Genomic DNA, 13,885 nt, shown 5'->3' with positions numbered 1-13,885 from the left:
ACTGAACAGCAATGAGTAATTTAAATCCTGATTCATTTTTTTCTTCCTAACCCAATAATCCTGAAGTCAGTTGGAGACTTGGAAACATGCATATTAATTGCAGACCAGGCCCTCTAGTTAACTTCAATTTTTCCCTGTTTGCATTTATTCTTTTTTTTATCCTCTACATGCATTTGTGTACCTTTTGAATTGTGGTGGCGGAAATCCAAGTCTGATCAATTAGTGCATTATTCTTTAATTTTAATTCAGCATAATTTTTTAATAGACTTGTTCTCCACTCTTCTGGCCATATAACCCACATTCTCTGTCTTTCCTAATTGCTTCTCCACTTTTTCTTGACATTGTTTTCCAGTAAAAACATTAAAGGGTCACAGATTTGGCTACAACAATACTGTTTTAGCTGCATGCATTTATTTTAGTGGAAAACAGTTTATGTATTCTATGTCTGCTTAACATCTACCATCATTCAATAATCAGGCAAGTAAAGCACTCTCATCTATCAAAAGTGCATTCTCCTTTTCATCTTACTACTTTAACACACTCAAAAAACACATGCAAAAGTAATGCAGATGAGTACTGAGGTCATACTTTTCATAGAATTCCTACAGTGCAGAAGGAGGCCACTCGGCCCTTCGAGTCTGCACCAACAGCAATCCCACTCAGATCCAATACCCTTAACCCCACCTAATTCCCCTGACACTACTTTTATTGTGTTCAGAGTGGGCATTTGGAAGGCAAATACAGGAGTATTGTAGTGTTGGGATTTATCTGTGATGTTTTAGGAGTATTATTGAGTGCTGTTGTTTTCCTTTTGTGCTATACTGGTTGATGTTTAGATTATACCTTTTTTAGAGGACGTCTCTGGTTTCCCGAGTCCTATGATTTGCATTGGTTTCTTAACTCTTCATTACACCTGGCTACAATTGGGGATGTGTTTGTTTAAAAGAGGGAAATCTTTGATAACAGTTCTCAATTGACTGGAGTCCACAAAATAAAAGCTGCTCTGAAATTCGGTATGATTGGTACTAATTTGACAATCCCAAAAAGCAATTACTTGTTTGGGGAAATGTAAAAGTTACATTGTTTCAGTAAGGGCTGCTGCTTTGTGGCATTTACTTTGTTCAGTTACATCATTTGTGGGGAGCTGTCCAAATATTTAGCTAGTGTTGTGATCTCTTTTGGTTACTCAGGGAAATTCAATGTTCCATTGCTCATCTCCTGCGCCATTATTGCTTTATTATTTATTATTGTAATAAATGAAACCACTGTCCAGCATCAGGTAGGTCTTTCAGGACTGACCAGAGGATTTGGAATAGAGCCAGGGAATAACTGTAGACCACAGAAAGCATCGAGACTGAGCTAGTGAGAATTGTTTGTGGTCTAAAGAGTGACTCACCATGCCAAAGTGAGAGTCAGTACCTCACCTGACTGTACCTGGGGAGCTTACCTTTAACAGTATTTTTCTTGCAGTTTACTTAAAAATTCCATTTCCACTACATTAATTCCTTAGTTAACATTATAGTTGTGTTCCTGAATCATAGAGTCCATATAGTGCAAAGGGAAGCCTTTCAGCCCATCGAGTCTGCACCAATTCTCTGACAAGCGTATCTTACCCAGGCTCCATCCCTCATCCTGTCCATGTAACCCCATACATGTTTACCATGGCTAATCCCATTTGATTTAATGCCATTTTTGTTGCATATTTGCAAATTAACCATCTTCTACAATATGAAGAGCTGTAAATATAGTTTCAATGCTCTTTTCTGTGAATTTTGTAATTTTATTTGTGTCCCACTTAAATGTTTGAGTTGCGCATGAGAACTCTGATCCGTGAGTGTCCATAATATGCTGCTGCCACTGTCTGACATGCAAGTATTCCTACAGTAGCCTCGCCAGGTTTGCACTTCATTTTATTTATGGGCTTGATCTCTATATCTCTCATTGAACCATTGTTAGTTGGATGGCTTGATGATAATGCAATGAAGTTACTGTGAAAATCCCCTAGTTGCCACATTCCGATACCTGTTCGAGAATTTAGAATGGCCAATGTACCTAACCGACACTACTTTCTGTGTACAAGTTCCCAGAATTAGGTTTTTTTGTAGAAAGAAATGGTAAGTTTCTGGTACTTAAATGCCAAAGTTCTGGCATAAATCTGTCAGTCCATTGTAGCAAAATTATATTTTTTGTGTGTCAGTGGTTTTGATTTCATTTCTATATATTTTCTTTTAATCTGAAATGATTTGTTTTGCTTTGGCAGGCTGTGTTTTGTGTTGGGTGTCAGTGTTTTCTCCTTTTGATTCTGTACAGAAATGCACTGTTTGGAGAGTTCAGCTCCAAATGGTTAATGTAACATCAAACATAGTGATAGTTCTTTGGGTGTTTTTTGATGTGAACAATACAGGAGAGAAAAATAAAACATTTTTTGTTTTAAATGTACTTAGGCTCTCCTGCCCTGCCGAACAACATGATGTATTTTGGAAGTTCCCAGGATGATATTGATGAAGTGGAAGAGGATGATGAGTGTGAAGATGTCAAAACACTTCCAAACAATGCTTCATCTTCATGCCATTCAACACCTAGAAAAGGAAAACCACAGGGTAAACAAGTCCTCAATGGTCATGGTAGGTTCAATTTGAAACTCATCGCTGCAGGTCAAGTTGACTGCCAATGTAATGTGCAGTTAATGGAATCAAGGGAACCATCAAAGGCATGTCTTTAAATTTAGATTTAATTTCCAACGGGTGACTCTCCCACATACCAAAATAACCTAACGTGCGTTAGTGTGAAAAAATGCAATAACAAGTGCCAGTTCATTTTTACAGAGCTGGACGATATGGAGTATGTTTGTACTAACTAAATATCTGGGCAATGGATTGAGAATTACCTTGAGGTAGAGAGAACATGTTTGTTCCTATACTTGCATGCAGAGAGCCAGTCACAATGGGTCTTGATTTAGGAATTAATATAGGCTTTGTTGTGATTCAACCGTGTTAATTCAATCATTATATTCAAATGTCCTTGATCACCCTTCTCTTTCCCTTGGCCTCCAACAAAAAAGTACCACTTTACATTTTTCCTGGACAAGAGGGCAGAGACCCTGGGAATACTCTCTTCTAAAGAAAATTGTTGAACCATGGGTTCCTCTATGGTCAATCTGTCTTGCATTATCCTTCAGCTTATATGAGACACTTCTGCGAATAATGGTTTTTGGCCAGGTGATTGCATTTAATTAAACATGTTCCTTTAATGTACTAAGCTCCAACTTGTTCTGAAGTTGGTCATGATTTTTGACTAGATTTTCTTTAGCTGCTATTTAATCCTCTTCTTGGTATCTGACACTGCCACCCCCCCCCGCCCCTGCACCCCGCCCCTGGTGCCCTCTTAATGAGAAAGGAAACTGCATAGTATTCTCCCTCTGTGTTCAATTTGTAACTGATCAAGAACAGAAATTCAATGTTTAATAGAAGTACTTTTTGAGTACAGTTGGTCATTGAATAATGTATTGCTTGGGATCTGGCCAAGTAATTTTTGCCAGTGAGATATTACTATAGTGTGACTTGGCTGACAACTAAATGTATTGGGAGATTGCATTACTGAGAGTTGCAGCATAGGAAACTCTTCAAACATTATACCAATGAAGGATCATCCATCAACTTTACAAATGTATGAAGGTGTTGATGTTTAATACTTTTGTGCATTGAAATAATTTGTAAATGTTTTACAGTACTGTTCAAGGGAATAGAATAGTAAAAGAAGGTGAAATACGGATAGATCCAACCGTAGTCTGTATTTTCAGTTTTGTAAAACAGTTTTAGCAGTCGAGAGCTTTTATGGTTCAACCATATCTGGTGATGAATGGCTGAATTAGTTGCCCACCATACCCTTTCAAGCCTGCACTACTTTCCTTGGACCTAAGGAACTAGAGCTGAGGTTTATACCATAGCAGCAACCAGGGTGAGAGCATGTAATGGTTTCAATGGGATCTTAAGGCATTAAAGATTTGTGAGGATGTGGTTGAACAAATTAGTAACTGTGGAAATGTTGTGCTAGATGAAAGGTCAAAGGCTAGACAGTTGAGATTTTGAAAGTGCAGTTGTAAATGAAGTGAGAGACATTTTTCCAGGGGGGTTATAGAAGGTAGTACGGTTGGAGTATAGAAGGGGAGTCTGGGAGGAGAGTGGAAGGAAGTGATCAGAGATGGTTCGATCTGTGAAGAATACGATGGGAGTAGTGAGAGCACCTGAGATGGTTAGGTCAAAGATATAGCTGTGAATATGGGTTGGAGGTTACCTGGAGGGTGTTACAGTAATGAAAGAAAACAGTGGGGAGTTTGAAAGTGATGAGGGTGATAAAGTTCTTGAAATGTTATTGAGTTGGAAACAGGATCTAGTGAAATCATGGAAGGCCAGTGATGATATAGTTCAGTATTTAAAAAGATGTTGGGAGAGAGTTGGATTATAATAGTGATAGAATGATGGGAAATTAGCAAGGAGGTGGTGACATTAGAGGGGAAGCAAGAAAGTTGTTGAGAGCATCTGATTAGTTATAGAAACCTTACAGCATAATTGGGATGAAGTGTTGGACGTGAGTGGAGGATTAATCAGAAGGGTGAGGATTGTAGTGCAGGAAATAAGGTACTTTCCAATTGAAGTGTGAAGGAGTATATGGACAGGACTGCATAAAGCTTTAGTCCGTCATGTGGATCATGTATGAACAGTGCATTGTAAGTGACCTCCAATGCTGTTGCCTGTTAAAAGCGATGACACTGGAACAGAAAAATGTTCCTGTTTGTTTTGCACCTGCATCAACATCTCATTTGAGTTACAAACTGGTAACACCGACAGTGTGCTTAAACCTTCATCTCAAAACGAACTGTCATCTGCATTACTGACATTTTCATTTTCGATGCTTAGTCCATGAAACCTAGAGCAATACTTGATTTAGTAGGAATGAGTGCTTCAATAAAAAGGCATCAAATCTGGTTCTCTTTTTAATCCAGTGCTGAGAGAGAGAAGTCAAGGTCCACTTAACTGTGCCTTTGTGGAAGTTGATCAACAACATGCCTGAGTGTGCTAGACAATGATAGTCTCCAATTAGAAAGGAACTAACTACGTCCCTTTGACACCAAGTGGTCTTATCATCCAGTTACACCAGAGTGAGCGAAGCAGTGCGGTATGTGTAAGCTCGACTGCCCTGAGTGTACCCACCAGCTTCCGTATGACATCCACTCTCATCTTGACCTTGGCTGCAGTGTTCTGGAGGTGTTGCAGTAGGTCAATGTAAAATCAAAAGTCAGCTGGGATATTTTGGCATTATGTTGTGGGTGAGTGGACAGCCACCAAGTTGGACTTGAAGTTCTTCCCTGACCTTAAAAGTTGTTCAGGTGAAAGGCTGAAATGACAGTCTTGGCAGTGTTTGGTTGAAGTCTCCATTTTCTGAATTAGGCTTCCAGAGAACATAGATCTTCAATAGCAGAATACTGCTGCCCAATCTGACACAGGAGCCATCACACAAAAGTAGTAGTTATCCATCTCCAGGAAGTCGTCAGTATTATTTATTGTACATTGAGACCCATGCACCTTGAGTGCCTTCCTATGTTAGCACACATTAACCCTCTTGAAATCTGAAGGGAAAATACCCCTTTGTTAACAAAGTACTCCCATTGACGTAGGACCTAAAACAAAAACTGGCACTTGTCTGAAATCCTGTAGTCCGTACTGGAAAACACTACATCTTACAAACTGATGACAGATTCACCTCTCAAAGGCACACCTGGTTGTCTGCAAACATCCCCAACTACATCCTGGTGAAATTCCAGGTTTCCACAGAAAAGTTGGACAACCCAACTGTTTGAGGATGGACCAAGGAAGATGATGTCACTTGCTCCACACATGAAATACGAGGAGCAGCTCAAATTGTGACTGTGGATGTCCAAGTCAGACCGTTGCCATAATCCGAATTTCTACTCGGAGATCCATCTCTAGTGGCATCACAACCCATCATACTGCATCAGCTGAAGTTGCTGAATAGATTGTTAACCTCAACATCAAACTGTAACTGCTTCTCTAGCCATACAAAAACAAAAATCAGATTCTCCACTATCAACCATCCTTGGGAAAGTCACTGTTGACCAGAAATTGGACTGGAGCAGCCACATAAATGCCATGGCCACAATAGCAGGTCAGGCTGGGTATTCTAAGCAGGTGATTTGCCTCCTGACTGACTAAAATCACCCTACCCACCAATGTAAAGCAAAATTCAGAAGTGTAATGAAATGCTCTCCACTTCTCTGGATGCCTGAATCAGCAACAAGCAAGTCTCAAAGTCCAGCACAGAAAGGACAAGACATTGTCACTTCATCTGCTAGCTTAAACATCCATTCCCTCTATCACTACCATGCTGTGACTACAGTGTATACTATCTATAGAATATACTTCAGCTCTTCCCACACTCATTACATTGATCCATCTAGAAGGAAAATTGAATAAAGCAAATAATACCAAGACCCCCAAGTCACACACTATCCCACTTGGACATGCATCATCGTCACTGGCTCAAAATCCTAGAACTCCTTACTTCACCTTCACTACTGTTGTTTAAGTGAAGGGCCACCATTACTTTCTCAAGGCCAACTAGGGATGGGAAATAAATGGCATGCTTGCCAATCAGACCCATGTTCTAAGAACATTTTATTTAAAAAAAATGTTACAAGCACATCAGCCACGATCTTCTTGATTGATGGAGCAGGCTTGAGGGGCTGAGTAGCCTGCTTCTGCTCCTAATTCGTATGTTAGTGAAAATGGCTATTTTGTTTTGCCTGATCGACTTCACATCTATTGGTGAGGGATTTGATTGATTTGGATTTCAGTGATGAAACAGTTCTCCTCCAGAAATGGTGCAAAAAAACTGGTTGTTGCCATTGAGCAAATGTAACAAGTATTAACAGTGTCCCTGTGGTAGTATGTACTCATATTATTTTTCTGTCTGTGATCACGATTTTGTATTGTCCATTTTGAAGTTCAGTTTGATTCTAAAAATGAAGAAAACTTTTGTTTCTTCATTAAAACCAAAGGCTTTGCAAGGAGCAATTAGCTGATCATGTAGTGTCTGTGGCATTTACTGCCTGAATATATTGTACCAAAAGGAGGCTGACTTTCTAATGCAAAGTCTTTACAGGTCAGACAAACGTTGAGGGCAGCAATTTCTAATAATTGCCTCTGACTCAATGGGTAAATGTCATGACAGCATGGTACCAATCCATCTGGCAGATTTTAGGTTTAGTTGCTAGTCTGTGTGCAGTTAGTTGAACTTAACTGGAGACCCAGAACAGACTGTGTAATTGCCAAGAAAATGCATGTGGCTACCTTTTTTGTTTTACCCTCCAAAAATAAAACTGCAGTTCAGATACAAAATAGGCAATGAATAAAATTGTAACTCTGCATGTATATTGGAGAACTAATCCTTTGTTGAAGTGCACTGTAGCTTCTGTTTCACCTCTGCTAAGCTCTTCTGTTAGCTCTGCTGTGATGCGTAGGAAACATGCAGCAGCCAGGAAATTCTGTGGTGTGGGAAGGAAAGTTGGGGGAATTTGTAGGGAGGAGTGCATGAAGTTGGATAAGGAGGCTTCAGCGCAGGCTGGACAGCTATCTCCACTTGTGCGCTTCTCTGTGGGCAGAGGGCAGAACAACACTGAAGGGAGAAATGGAGGGCAGGACTCGTCAGTTAAAATGCACCTGCTGCCCTTGTCCTTCCAGGTGGTCAAGGTTCCAGGTTTGGAAGGTGCTGTGGTGAGTTGCTGCAGTTTATCTTGTCACTGGTGGACACTGCTGCCACTGTGCAATGGCAGCGGAGGGAGTGAATACTTTAAGTGGTGAATGGGGTGCCAGTCAAGCGGGCTGCTTTGTCCTGGATGGTGACAAGCTTCTTGACTGTTGCTGCAGCTGCGCTCATTCAGGCAAGTGGCGAATATTCTATTACACTCCTGACTTGTGCCTTGTAGGTAGTGGGCAAGCTTTGGGGAGTCTGCAGTTTCTCATAATTTCCAGCTCTGACCTCTTACAGCCATGGTATTTATAGAGCTGGTTCAGTTTCTAGTTCTGGTAACTCCCAAGATGTTGATGATGGGGGAATTCAATGACGGTAATATGGTTGTTATGGGAAATGATTAGATTTTCTCTTGTTGGAGTTGGTTATTGCTTCACCCCTGTGTAGTGTGAATGTTGTTTGCCGCTTAAACCAAAGCTTAAATGCCTGTGCCTGTATGTTGTCTAGGTCTTGCTGCATGTAGATATTGCATCAGTATCTGAGGAGTTGTGAATGGTAATGTAAAATGTACAACCATCCAGCTGTATTGTAGGAGGAGAGGGGGTCATTGATAAAACAGCTGAAGATGGTTTGACACCCTGAGAAAGTCCTGCAGTGATATCCTGAGACTTAGATAAATGGCCTCCAACAGCCACAACAATCTTGATTTGTGCTAGGTATGACACCTACCAGTGGGGAATTTCCCTGATTTCCCCTTGACTTCAATTTTACTAGGACTCCTTGATGCCATACAGTCAAATGCTGCATTGATGTTGAGAGTAATCAGTCTTATTTCACCTCTAGCATTCAGCTCTTTTATCCATGTTTGGACCAAGGCTGTAATGAGGCTGTAATGAGTGGCCTCAGCAAAATCCAAATTGAGCATCAGGGAGCAGGTTCTTGCAGTGTAAGTACCACTTGATCACTCTGGCAATAACACTTTCCATTGCTTTACTGCTGATTGCAGTAGACTGATCGGGTGATAATTGGCAAGATTGAATTTGCCCTGCTTTTGTGGATAGTACATACCAGAGCAATTTTCCACATTGTCAGATAGATGCCAGTGTTGAAGCTGCACTAAAATAATTTGGCTAACAATTAGTTCTGGAACACAAATCCTTCAGTATCACAGCCAGTGGTTTCTATATCCAGCTGATTCTTGATGTCATGGAGTGGATCAAATTGAACAAAAATTTGCATCTGTGATTCTGGGGACTTCTGGAAGAGGCCAAGTTGCATCATTGGTCAGAATTCTCTGGCCATTCATGCCCCACTGCTGCTGCCAGAAGGAATGGAGAATTTGGTGCTCGGCCAAATCTCCATTAACTGCAGCAAGACGGGAGAAACACGCTGGCATGAATGGCCGGAGAATCCTGCCCATTGTCTTTGCGTGAAAGTAATTGAAAATGTTTTAGCCTTGTCTTTTGCATGAGCATGTTGAACTCCTCCACCTTTGGAGACAGGGATGTTTGTGGAGCCTCCTGCTCCTGTTTTTTAATTATCCATAAACATTTTATGACTGGATGTGGAAGGATTCCAGAGCTTTGATCTGATCTGTTGGTTGTGGTATCATTTAGCTCTGTATATAGCATGTTGCTCCCCCTTGTCTAGCTAGACAACTGTGTGTTGTAGTTTCAGTAAGAAGTCTCACAACACCAGGTTAAAAGCATTGCTCCGAAAGCTTATGGTATTTGCTACCAAATAAACCTGTTGGACTTTAACCTGGTGTTGTGAGACTTCTTACTGTGCTTACCCCAGTCCAACGCCGGCATCTCCACATCATGTTGTAGTTTCACCAGATTGGCAGCTCATTTTTAATCTATTAGGTAGTCCTTTATCAAATTCCATTTGAAAAACAATTCGCATACGTGAGCTGCACAACTCTCATCCAACCTCTGTTACCTCATCAAAGAACTCAATTCAAGTTAATTAACCACCATCTACCTTTAACATTTATCAACCCAGAGCTTTCCAAGTGTCAATTATTTTTTATGGATTATTATCATCGTTGTGCTGACTGACATTTAAAGAATTTAGCCCTCTTTTTGAAAAAGTTTGGAAAATTTTGCAATTCCCTCATCATTGGCACCACTCGTGATTCGACAGTCTAAGCAGAGTAGCATGCAACATTGGGGTAATGGGGAGGGGGTGGTCACCTAAAGTGCAACATTACAAAAATGCTTTCATGTCACCACCTGAACTGAGAACAGTGTAATGTCAGTCTAGTGCAAAATCCAGCTCTTAAATTATCCGTTTGGCTCTCTCCTAACATTAAAAGTTGAGCAGCATTTAGATACCAGTGAGCAGAACTCTGGATATGCAAGCAGAAATGCAACTTGGAACTGTGAATCTAGATGCTGCTTTAAAAGGGGTATTTTTTAATAGAATAGCAAACACCCTTAGTTTCTCTGTTCACATACACAATTATATTGTTCATTTTATAGAACTGTATATGTATTCCAGTCTAATTTTACCCTGAAGCAGCATTAGGATTTGCCCTTCCAAAGCGTTTGAGAGGAGAAATAAATTAAATAGATGAAGGAGCAGACAGCAAATCATGTTGGGAGAAATAATAGAGGGAAGTAAACGTCTGTTGTAAAAGATGGGTTTTGAGATGGTGTTTCAGATGGAATAGATGAGAGCAGATCTAGCAGCTCACAGGATTAGAGAGGTGGAGGAGACTTATGACAAAAGCTCCAGAGAATAGGACTGAGGTGGCTGAAGACTGTTGCTGTGGTTGGTACAAAAAAACAGATATTGAAGGGTTTGCCCCAATATTGCATGCTATGCTGCTTGGACTGTCGATTTGCGAGTGGTGCCGATGATGAGGGAATTGCAAAATTTTCCAAACTTTTTCAAAAAGAGGGCTAAATCCTTTAAATGTCAGTCAGCACAGTAATAATCCATTTAGAACAATGACACTTGGAAAACTCTGGATTAATAAATTTGAAAGGTAGATGGAATTTAATTAACTTGAATTCAGTTCTTTGAGGATGAGAGTTGCATGCTGGAGGAGTTTTGTGTTTTATTTCTGACTTTGGAGCCAACAATGTGTGCAAAGTACTATCTAGTTTTAAGAGATAGGATTCAAATGGCACCCACTAAAACTTTTATAAATCATGTACGTCAGGCTGAAATGGGATAAAAAAGGTGAACTATGCCAAGAGATTCTTGCTTTTTCATATTTGTTTTGGCAGATTAATTCTCCTTTCTTAACTAGGCTATTCATACTTGGTGAAGCAATGCTTGATTCATGCTTCCCAGTCATTTCTTAAGAGGTCATCACTGGTTTATAAATGGTGTATGAAATGCTTATAACCTGAGTTTCAGATAGGTTTTTCCCTTCACTTTACACATTTGCTTTTCTCCCCCAGTTTTGAATGGTTCGGGTAAGCTGTTGAGAGAGAGAGAATCTGTCCAGAGACACAAAGGAAAAGAGGCCACGCCAGGGAAGGAGAAGAACAGTGACCAAAAGGTTGAGTGCAAGAAAGAGCTGTGTTCAGCAGGCACTGCTGCTAATTCTTCACAAATGGGCAGCTCAACAAAAGGGTCTGCTGCTAACAGCTCAGCTGTTACGAAACCATCTCAGGAGCACCGAGCACCACAGGTACAAAATGACTATCCAGCATATTTAACTGAAATGTTCGTTCCTTGCCGCAGAAGGGTTGCTTATTTTCAAGCAGTTCAAATGGCCAGCCATTTCTGTTTATCAAAAAGTGATAACTTATTTGGATAAATGTCAATTTCAAAGCTTTTGATTATAGTATCTTATGTGCTCTGTTTATTTTGGGCAGAATTAGCCTGTGATGTCCAGGAATTTCACTCAATTGTTCTGCAGATTGGATGGCTATTTAAGCATGGATAGTTATTTGAGCATCATTCTTAAACGAGCAACAAATGTTACAAAAATTAGGTCACCATAACAGTTTAGCAGGCATTATCACCTTTGCAGAACATGCCTGCTGTAAATGGTGGGGACTACTTAAATATATCCTTTTAAGAAACCTAAGACTAGAATTTGAATGTGACTTTACATTTATAACAATGCATTTGAGATAATGTTCTGATAGGGTTCACAGATGGACCAGTTTCACTGTTGGTGATCATGTGATGCTTGTTCCTGGCTCTGCAATTTGGCATAGACCACCTTTAACATGGATTGAAAGCAGCTGTTTTTTCCAGTGTTCAGGAAGAAATTGTGCTCGCAGACTTTTTGGGTATTTTATCTACTGGTCAGACTCTGGGAGGGAACAGTCTGTTCTTTAAAGGGATGAGTGAGACAGATTTGATTCCTATTTTCTTGCCCCCGATGGGAAAATTGTTGAACTCTTCTGTGCATCCATCACCTGATGACAACAAAATTGAGACTGGAAAGGTTGCTAGGTCAGTGCTCCTAAATCATGACTGATGGCTAACCTTTACTTTGGACAATCTCTTCATGCTGTGGCTGTGATTTTTGTCTATGCTAATAAATACAGATACAGTATCTCAAATCCGGCTATCTGAAAACCGACTGTCTGAAATCTGATTTTTAAAAAAGTTGTCTTGCATGAATTTTTAATATTATAAGAGGAGTAAAATAACCTGCTAGTTTGTTAGGCTATGTGCTGCAATCGTGCGCTGGCACGTTGACTGGCAATCTGTTTCACCTATCTTTTCTCTCGTTCCAAGTGGTCCAAACAACCCTTGACCTGACCCACCCCAAACCGTTTGACCTGAAAACAGGCAAGATCTGAAATCTGTTTTGAGACACTACCTGTATTACTTTTGCGAGATAACAAATATGTACCTGACAGCATGTTGCTTCCTTTGCCCCTGAAGTTTACTTCTCCATGAGGTCCTACATTGGTTATTGCTAATTTAAGGTTTGATTGGATCTCAATTGTGCATCCTGGCTGTTTCGTCACATAGCCTGGGCAATAGTTTTAAAATGGAGATGCCGGCGTTGGACTGGGGTAAACATAGTAAGAAGTCTAACAACACCAGGTTAAAATATCCACCTGACGAAGGGACAGCCTGTTCCGAAAGCTAGTGGCTTTTGCTACCAAATAAACCTGTTGGACTTTAACCTGGTGTTGTTAGACTTACTATAGTTTTAAAAAACAGGCATCTCTGTTTCAGTACTAGCATTCTTGGATCTGCAAATACAGCAAAGATTGGGGCATTGTGGTTTGGGAAATTGGTATAGTGAGTTCCAGCATCCGTTGATAACCTGCAATTTTCTTTTTAATCCTGAATATTCTTTCTGTAGACAGGTTAATTATTTTCCATGAAATAACACCATGTTCCACATTTTCTAGGTTCACTGTCCAACTAGCCATGAAGATCTGTGTGCACTCAATGTTAAATATATTTAGTTTCTACAATGTGTTCTCAGTTTGTGAATAGCTAATTAATTCATTGCTTGATTATGTCTGTGCTTATTTCTTAAACTGAACATGCTACTCTAGCATGGATGCTTCAGTCAGTGATTTACTGTGAGCAGCATGTGGCCAGATGTCATTGGTCCATAAGTACTGTGCTCATCTGCCAAATCATAGTGAGAAGCTCTTCTAGAACTAGTTTTGTAACTGCATTTAATCCATAATCACAGTGTCACTGCTATATGATTAACTTGGTGTCTGCTAAACTAGTGCAGTGCCGATTGAAGCTCATTAAATACGAGCATTCCTTTCATTTTGGAAAATGTACCTATCCCAACTATTGCCATTGTTGTATGTAGCACAGCGTCTCTAGTTGTGCACCTTGGAGCAACAAATTGCATCATAGTTCCTGTATTGAAATCTTTGTAAAACATTGGGAGACATCTGTTTGTTTCAATATTTTCCACTCTGCTGCCAGCACAAACAAGTTCCGTTGTAACAACAAGCAAAAATTGCTACGACTACGCAACAGCCAGCATCTTAATAAGCAACCGATGAGTAAATGTTTTGGAAACATCTTGATTCTACCACTCTCTTAATTCATGGTTTTGATAACAGTTTTATCCAGCATGCATTCTCAATAATGATAGATGTTTTGTAATTAAAGATGAATGATTGGGGCAAAGCGGTTTGTTCCAGGTATTGGCTGATACAGG

The 13,885-nt window shown here is 40.1% G+C and overlaps 1 protein-coding gene across 3 annotated transcripts in view; it reads left to right on the top strand.

Moving 5' to 3' along the window:
- LOC144511281 (protein Jumonji-like) overlaps nucleotides 1-13,885 on the top strand; it is a 444,126-nt gene that overhangs the window by 341,062 nt on the left and 89,179 nt on the right. For all 3 annotated transcript variants that reach the window (XM_078241463.1, XM_078241473.1, XM_078241483.1), the window contains 2 exons: nucleotides 2,445-2,624; nucleotides 11,181-11,413. In XM_078241463.1, the coding sequence (XP_078097589.1) occupies nucleotides 2,445-2,624; nucleotides 11,181-11,413 (413 nt within the window). The remainder of the gene's footprint in view (nucleotides 1-2,444; nucleotides 2,625-11,180; nucleotides 11,414-13,885) is intronic.

The sequence above is a fragment of the Mustelus asterias genome, chromosome 2 (assembly GCF_964213995.1).
Source record: "Mustelus asterias chromosome 2, sMusAst1.hap1.1, whole genome shotgun sequence".
NCBI classification, from domain to species: Eukaryota; Metazoa; Chordata; class Chondrichthyes; order Carcharhiniformes; family Triakidae; genus Mustelus; species Mustelus asterias.
The sequence above is the reverse complement of the archived record's forward strand: the minus strand, read 5'-3'. Positions and strand labels throughout refer to the sequence as shown.